The following is an 8,837-nucleotide window of genomic DNA, read 5'->3' as shown; positions in this document are numbered from 1 at the left end:
GTAGTTTGTATAACTTCAACATGGGTTATAGGTCAAAAGTTGAATGAACGTGTACTTATGTCCTTTTGATTTCTTACAGGTTGGGTCGTTGTTGCACATAACACGCTAGCATTGTGCTAATGAATGACGTCATTGACACATTTGAAAGGCTTTTAAGAACAATTAAGTGACTTTAAAAAATATGATACTCAACCAAGTGTATTTTCTTTGCCTCCCCTTCCGAATACAATACTCAAATTACTTGAAAAAAATATATATCCCGAGAAAAGTGGATTTTGAGGGGTACAGCTCCATAGACCTCCATGCATTCTGCACTCGTGGACGAGCGCCCTCATGTGGAACCACAGAAGGAACTGCAACCAGTTCAGAAACCGAAAGTTTTCCGAGAGTGGCAGTTCTCCCCTTATTAGACATTCTCTGGACACATCATAGCATACCTGCCTACAGAGTGTCCCAGTGACCTCCGTTTTACTTCCGCTACAAGGGACCTGTCTTTCAAAAAAATATGAACGGGAGTTAATGGAGAGATAACAATTATTTTTTGGTCCAGTTTGAATTGTGCCACGAATTTCACATATGATGTGTGTGAATTTAAAAGATAATTTTTCACGTCAAGAAAGTACTGTTGTTCGATAGACTTCAAAAGTTATGTTGGTTTTGTGCGAATCCACTCAGTGGACTACATCTCTCATCTCGAACGATGTACGTCACCAACGTAATGAAACAATAAGATTAGCTGTTATGCTAGTTAACGGTTGCATCTTGCTGCCTGCTATGTCACTTAACATCTAATGTACAGTCTATGGACGAATACAACTTATGATGTGTTTAATCCTCTGACTCATGGTATTTTCATCGGCAAGGAAAGCCCAATTAAGACCTGTTGCTGGTATGCTTGTACAATCTAGTGTGGCTGTGAATGAGGTAACGTCACTAGTGCGACTGATGGGTTTGTAGTCGTTGGAATTACGATCTTTCACAATGTTGTAATTCAATAGTTACGAAACAAACTGCAAATGTCTTTACATGAAAAATTGTCTTTAAAATTGACAAACATCATATGGGTAATTCAAGGCACAAGTCAACCGGGACCAGAAAATCATTTCTTTTTCGCCATAGACTGGCGTTCAAAATTTTTCGAAAGATAGGTCCCATGGAGGCAAATGGAAGTGGCGTCACTGGGACACTCAACACCTGGGTTTCCCGGGTTTCTCCCGTATTTCAAGGTCATCTCCCAGCACCCTCCCGTTTTGTTATTTCTCCCGGAAAACTCCCGTAATTTGCATGGCCATCAAACTTCATTTTAAAATCATTAATCCATTCAGGTTGCCAGATTGTGTATGAAATAAAAATAAATACATTATTAATAAATTAAATTTAATAAGTGTAATACATTTAAAAAAAAAAAAAAATAATTAAAAAAATTAAATTATTTTATTTTGTCTTTATGAACAAAGTAAGCCTACATTTGTTTTTATATCAGCCAATAGGAGCCAATAGGCCTACTAGGCTAGTTTAACTGCATTATTTATTAAGTTAGGCTATTAAACTAGGCTAGTTTTACTGCATTATACATTATTTAGCATTAGCATTAGCAAATGGTTGACAAGCTAACCTGTGATGGCAAGCAAAACATGATGGATCAAAAAAATCCATGCAATCATGGGTCCAAACAGGAAGTATTGGAAGTGTGGTGAATATGTCGAGCAGAAACTGAAGTTGGTGACAATGAGCCCAGCACATGTGACTAGTGAAGCTGCCATGGCACCTGCCAGCAACAAACGACGCAAAACACTATGTACAATATACAATATGTGAAATTGGCCTACGCTATTGTATTTTAATGCCAGTAATAATGGTGGTACTTGTAGAGCCTGAGGTGGTATTCTGAGGTGGTCATTGTGAAAAGTTTGAGAACCACTGGCCTAGACCCTTACGTTTACAACACTAGCCCTTACCCCTAGCCCTATCTAGTGCTACTTGACTAAGGCTAAGGCTAGCTTTCTCTGATCAAATTTGCCACAGTGTCACCCAAGTTTTTTGTGTGAATTTAATGAATAGGCTATATCAAAACGTTGACATTCATTAACACTAAAAATAGTCATAAAAACAATATATAGGCTACAATGCATTTGTCATAGATGAATGAAAATTTTTAAATCAATTAAAAAATACTGATTATGAAGCATTGCATACACATGAAATTATTATAAATATATTATCATTTGTTGTGATGCCCATATTTGTTTCTACCGCATGAGCTAAGACCACATGCTCATTGATGTTGACTGAGCTGCATTATACATCTTGGCTGCATAACAACCACTTTATGACGACCTAAAACCTTTTAAAAATAAGCAGCTGTATCATTGATGCATTTGAAAGTAACCCTCTAGCCTATTTAATGTTAATGAGCCTGTGTACAAATGCATGGGGTTCCTCAAAACCTTAATGTTAATGACATAATCAAGACTATTCCTCAGTGGTTCCATGTTGGTGGAATGAGTTGCCCAGTGCTCTCCGTTCCTGTGGTAGTTTTGGGTCGTTTAAGAGGGGTCTAAAGACATTCCTGTTCAACATGTACTTAGTTGTTTAAGCGCTTATGTGTTATGGTTTCTATAATATTGTTTTATTTTCATTAGGCTGTTAATTAATTTGACATTATTGTTTATTATTGATATTCTCCTTAATGTAGTCTTAGCATGTCATTGTTTTTATATTATTGATTGAATGGACATTATTGTTTTATTTTTGCCTTTTATTAGGCTATTGATTGAATTGATATTGTTGTTTATTATTACTATTCTCCTTATTATATTTGACCAACATTCTAATCTGTTCCCTGTTCAATTTTAAATATTATTATGTTGCTTTGTATTTATGTGTCGCTTTGGACAAAGGCGCCTGCTAAATCCATAACCATAACCATAGCTATAATGAGCCTGTGTACAAATGCATGGGGTTCCTCAAAACTCCAGTGCATAGCAGTGTGCCTTGCCATACCAGTTGAGAACCACGGGGCTAAAGCACAGTCGGAAACACAGACACACACACACATACAGTACAAACACGCAGCGTCTCTTTCTTGCTCTCTCTCACACACACGTTTTGACTGTTTGAAAACTTGTCGGTACATTTTGTATGTTTTTTTATATGTATTTCAGTATGTACATTTTACTCTAATTAAAAGTGATTTTCCATCCATCCTTATTCTATTAATAGCCTATGTGTTAACGTGGGTGGTGGCATTTAAAGGGGACTCTGAAAATCTCCCTCTTTTTCACAGCCTAATATTGGCAGGTATGTCTTGTTGCCCCACCTGCAATACCTGCATTCACAGCTTAATGTTGGAAGGTATGTCTTGTTGCCCACCTGCAATACCTGCCTGTACCTCCTTCAGCTGAGATTTATGCCCAAATCACTACTACATTCACCTATTCAGTTCTTGGTCTAGTTTTAATTAATGTCATGTTGTGTAATATTTGATTGCATAAAATACTGCATTTTCTAATCTAGGAGCAATAATGTAAAGAAAATTAAGGGTATTGATTCATATTCATAATTGCCATTTGTATAGGTCTGGCTCATGTGTTGGCCCTGCAGTAGTCTGCATGATGTCATATTCTTGTCATAATGCTCCATCTTTTCAGGAGAAATTATGGCAATGGGCCATACGTGAACTTGCATTGCAAAGTCATTGTTCACGAATTGAGCTTTAAACTGCGGTGAAGTCTTCATGGCCATCCAGGGGAGAATGAGCAATTACCATGTTATAATGCTTCACCTCCGCAGTTCCATTATTAAACAATATTTTAGCATAGTCACAACCCCATAAGTTTGTCTGAAGTCTTGAGAATATAGTTGATATTCCCTGGTAGCTTAAAAAACCCCTTTGGTCCACATGCCTGACCGGTTATTCCAGTTCCACAAATACTCAGATTCCTGGTCCACACCTATAACAGGTGTTGCCAGGTCGGCAGGGTTTCAGCATGTTTGGGATGTGTTTCAGCTGATATGAGTTAAGAAAGTGTGGTTGAGTTTTTGAGAAAATATATTGATTTGTTGTGTTGTGAGTGTAACTTATGAATAAATAAATAAATAATTATATTATATTTCATCTATATATATTTTTTCTAATCTATTTAAGAATAAGGTTCTAAAAACAAGCCTTCCTTAGACACTCTTGGGCAAGAGGGATTGTTGCACCGTCCTAAAAATGGTCATTCCAGTTTTCATCTTCCATCCATTCTGTTTACATATAACTTAATGCCGTTTCAGTATGTTAACTATATTCTTCAATATTACTTTCAAAATGTTGACTACCATCATATGAAACCACTTAAAATCAACATCAGCCGAAAATAGTTTCCCTGTAGGCCTATCCCTTTAACATGTCAGGCAATAGTTTCCCTGTATCCCTTTAAGATGTCAGGCAATAGTTTCCCTGTATCCCTTTAAGATGTAAGGCAGGTGTTGTGCAGGCTCTATGCTGTACATATTTCTAGCTGTAAATGTATTATCATAGTAGGATAACATTGAATAGCCCTCTAGCCTAGCCTAGAGATCAGGGATGTAGTGGAGACTAAACGCAAGTAAACACAGTTTATCCACCTCTGAAATTTCAGAAATAGAGTTTATCCACCTCTTATTAGAGTTTATCCTCTCAAAAGAGTTTATTCACCAATTGCAACTTTTAACATTCAAAAATCACACTGTATTATCCACATTCACAATACGTACACTCATCAACACATAGGAATCATTTCACTGGTATTGTTACACATTGGACAATAACCTCCACCATCATCAAACATGTTCTGAATGCCTTTTTAAAAAATACGATACCGCATGGCGCAGTCCACCTCACCGTGATCACAGAATTCACCCACCCACCTTATTTTACCACTACATCCCTGCACACACACACACACACCCACACACCTTATTTTACCACCCTGCTAGAGATGTAAATAGATGTCTTACATGTCTACTGTTACTGTTATTATTATTGATTGAATGTACATTAATGTTTATTATTGCTATATTCCCTTTTTTTCATTGTTTATTTCGTTATCGATTGAATTGACATAGTTGTTTATTATTGCTATTCTCCTTATTATAGTCTGACCAACATCTTAATTTGTTCCCTGTTAAATTTTATATTGTATTATATTGTTTTGTATTTGTAGGCTATGTTGCTTTGGACAAAAGCGTAACCATAACATGTCAAATATGCAGGCCTAATGACATTAGTTCCCCAGTTTTTTTTTGTTTGTTTTTTTAAACACCACACTGGGTTTGCAATGGCAACAACTCCGAGTGTACCTGTGCTATTAGTGCATATGCAGTTTTCAGTCAATCTCCCCGACCTGGCAACCGTACTTGCCTCCGCAATGCATCATCCCGGTAAACCACGCCCCCTCTTACCTGTCCCGCACCTGAGCAACACAAAGCCATGTCACTGGACAGACGCCCGTGACCGAGAGATGGCTGCGCTTCTATATCTATATCTTATATGTGTACTTGGGACTGAAATTAAAGGTAAGTCAAGGGAGCTTTTAGGCTACTGTTCTGTGAAGCTTGCTAAACTAGATTCGATAGACAGCACGCGGTTTCATAGCCCGCTATTTGAATAAACAACTCTCACACGATGAACCCGGATGCTCCCTCTTCGGGCTCACGGAAACATGACAAAACCCTGCTGATGATGTCTTGCTGTAACGCTATATTGTTCGCGTGTAGGTGTTAGGTAGGCTAAACATAAAAGGTGTTCCTTTGTAAAATATTTACAACATCCCAAAGTTAGCTTTTCAACTTAAAAGTTGATGTAGGCTCGCCTGGCTTGTTGTCTAGCTTGTAGCCTATGACATGACAAGCCAAGCCATGTGCTTTAACAGCCAGACTAATTTTCAAGAGAATGTCACTAAAGTGTGTTTCTTACGAATTAATTAAAGCGGCCTGCCATAAACCTGTTCAATTCGCTACTCAGGGCGACAGACATGTAGTCCCATCTTTACTGCAGCTGCTTAGACGTTTTGTGCTCTTAAGACAAACATAAAATGTTTTCCCAATATAGCAGGTGAGGATTATTGACCATTTCTCTTGCCTTTTAACAGGCCTGTTGGAAGCACAATCATCCAAGTCTCAGGAACATACTGTTGTCATCCCTAAACTCCTTCAGGAACGAGTCAAGAGACATGAACACCGTGAAAAACACCTTCCCGAGGTAGGCTGCCCCAGCACACACCTGTGCACCTCACATCAGTGTTGTGTGCTGATGGTAAAACTACGCTAAGCTAAGCTATGCTATGTAAATCCAGCAGCTTGTCCCTTACAGGAGAGGCACTCTGAGCGCTTGGTGTACTCGCTGAGGATTGGCGACCGGGACCGCACTCTCCTCCTGGAGAAAAACAGGTGAGCCTTCTCCCCTGGAGATCGGGATGGTTCTTTATCCGTTCCACCCAGGGCTGTGAAGGTATTGTGGTCAGTTCTGAAGTTAAGTACGGTGTTCTGTCCATTGTTCTGATGAGTTCTGAAGTTAAGTACGGTGTTCTGTCCATTGTTCTGATGAGTTCTGAAGTTAAGTACGGTGTTCTGTCCATTGTTCTGATGAGTTCTGAAGGACTGTGTTGTGTCCATTGGTAGGGACTTCCTGTCAGCTGACTTTGTGGAGTATTCCCACGGTCTGCGAGGGAAAGTGGACCAGAGGACACCGATGAATCATGTGAGACATTTGAGCATTAACTTTTATACCCTGTAGAAATGAGTAAAGGTCACAGCTAAGTCAAGGCCCGTACATCTGCACACTGAAAGCAAGTAAGTGTGTGTGTGTGTGTCTGTCTCTGTCAGCTAGTCTGTGTCTGTCTCAGTCAGTCAGTCAGTCTGTGTGTTTGTGTGTCAGTCTATCTGAGTTTCTGAGAGAGAGAGAGAGGATTGAAAATGGCAAACCGGTTTAAATAAAGGCTCTGTATGTTTGAGGTGTGTGTGTGTGTGTGTGTGTGTGTGTGTGAGGTGTGTCAGTGTGTTGGGATGTGTGTCAGTGTGTGTGTACTCTTGAATTTCCCCTGGGGATCAATAAAGTATCTATCTATCTATCTATCTATCTATCTATCTATTTAAGGATACAAGGAAGTTTATTGTCACATGCAAATAGTTACTGGAAGTAAGAAATGCAGTGAATGTCTGGTGTCAGCCTATTTGTGCATTAATGGGGGGGGGGGGGGGGGGGGGGTAAAAAAGTGCAGTAGAAGAGGGGTTTAGTAGATGAAGTGGCAAGGGCTGCATAAGAAAGGTGGGGGAGGATTGGGATTGGGTGGGGGGCACCAACAAGGAGCACCCAAGAGCAACAGGGGCAAGGAAAAACTCCCTTACCAAGGAAGAAACCTTGGGCAGATCCACAGCTCAAGGGGCTAACCCAACTGCCAGGGGTCTTGGTGTGTGTGTTGGGGGGATGACAAGGGAGATGGGATAGTGTGCTGTGTATGTGGGGAGAGGGCAGTGTGCAATATGTGTGTTGGAGAAGCTTCCTCATGAGACAATGTGCTGTGTATTGGGGGGGCGGTCAGGATTGAACAAACTCTGATTGTAGCCTCATTGTCTTACTTCACATGAGAAGCCCTGCATTACAAATGCCACATTTAATACACTTAACCTGCTATGTTGAGGTCTTACTTCACATGAGAAGCCCATGCATTACAAATGCCACATTTAATACACTTAACCTGCTATGTTGAGGTCTTACTTCACATGGGGCAGCTGTAGCCTACTGGTTAGTTCTTTGGACTTGTAACCGGAGGGTTGCCTGTTCGAACCCCGACCAGTAGGCACAGCCGAAGTGCCCTTGAGCAAGGCACCTAACCCCTCACTGCTCCACGAGCGCCGCTGTTGTTGCAGGTAGCTCAGTGCGCCGGGATTAGTGTGTGCTTCACCTCACTGTGTGTTCACTGTGTGCTGAGTGTGTTTCACTAATTCACGGATTGGGATAAATGCAGAGACCAAATTTCCCTCACAGGATCAAAAGAGGATATATACTTATACATGAGAAGCCCTGCATTACAAATGACACATTGAATATAACCTGCTATGTTGAGGTCTTAATTTGCATGAGTGTGTGTGTGTGTGTTTCACATGCTTACCTACAATGTTGAGGTCTTACTTCACGTGTGTGTGTGTGTGTGTGTGTGTGTGTGTGTGTGTGTGTGTGCGCGTGTGTGTGTGCACGGGCGCCCAAAGCTTCACTATTGAGATGGCTGTTTTCTAGGTGCACTGTCACTATCGTGTGAGTGTGTGTGCCCAAAGCTTCACTATTGAGATGGCTGTTTTCTAGGTGCACTGTCACTATCGTGTGTGTGTGTGTGTGTGTGTGTGTGTGTGTGTGTGTGTGAGTGTGTGTGCCCAAAGCTTCACTATTGTATGGCTGTTTTTTAGGTGCACTGTCACTATCATGGCTATGTGGAGGGGGACGAGGATTCACTGGTTGCCCTTAGCACCTGCGCAGGGCTCAGGTACGCGTGTGTGTGTGTTGTGTTTGTGTGTGTGTGTGTGTGTGTGCGTGTGTGTGTTGTGCGTGCCTGCGTGCATGTGTGCGTATACGTGTGTGCGAGTGTGTGTGTGCGTGCGTGCGCGCGTGTGAGTGTGTGTGTGTGTACGTGTGCGGTATACCGTGTACTGTGTGTGTGCGCGTGTCTGTGTGTGTATGTGTGTGCGCGTGTGTGTGTGTGTGTGCACGTGTGTGTGGCCCGTTCCTGTTCTTCTGCTTCTCTATTCTCTGTTCTCTTTTTATTGCTGATTCATTTCTCTGTTCATTGCTGAAATTCTTTTTTTGTTGTTTTATGAGG

General features: G+C 40.8%; 1 protein-coding gene across 2 annotated transcripts in view; it reads left to right on the top strand.

The window, feature by feature from the left end:
• Positions 1-5,378: 5,378 nt before the first annotated feature.
• The window catches only part of zgc:174164 (uncharacterized protein LOC570656 homolog), a 28,549-nt gene continuing 25,090 nt past the window's right edge, over positions 5,379-8,837 (top strand). For both annotated transcript variants that reach the window (XM_042086748.1, XM_042086749.1), the window contains exons 1-5: positions 5,379-5,541; positions 6,117-6,226; positions 6,338-6,414; positions 6,646-6,724; positions 8,428-8,504. In XM_042086748.1, coding sequence (XP_041942682.1) covers positions 5,394-5,541; positions 6,117-6,226; positions 6,338-6,414; positions 6,646-6,724; positions 8,428-8,504 — 491 coding nt within the window. In that variant the 5' untranslated portion in view covers positions 5,379-5,393. The remainder of the gene's footprint in view (positions 5,542-6,116; positions 6,227-6,337; positions 6,415-6,645; positions 6,725-8,427; positions 8,505-8,837) is intronic.

Source organism: Alosa sapidissima, chromosome 3 (genome assembly GCF_018492685.1).
Source record: "Alosa sapidissima isolate fAloSap1 chromosome 3, fAloSap1.pri, whole genome shotgun sequence".
Classification (NCBI taxonomy): Eukaryota; Metazoa; Chordata; class Actinopteri; order Clupeiformes; family Clupeidae; genus Alosa; species Alosa sapidissima.
The sequence above is the reverse complement of the archived record's forward strand: the minus strand, read 5'-3'. Positions and strand labels throughout refer to the sequence as shown.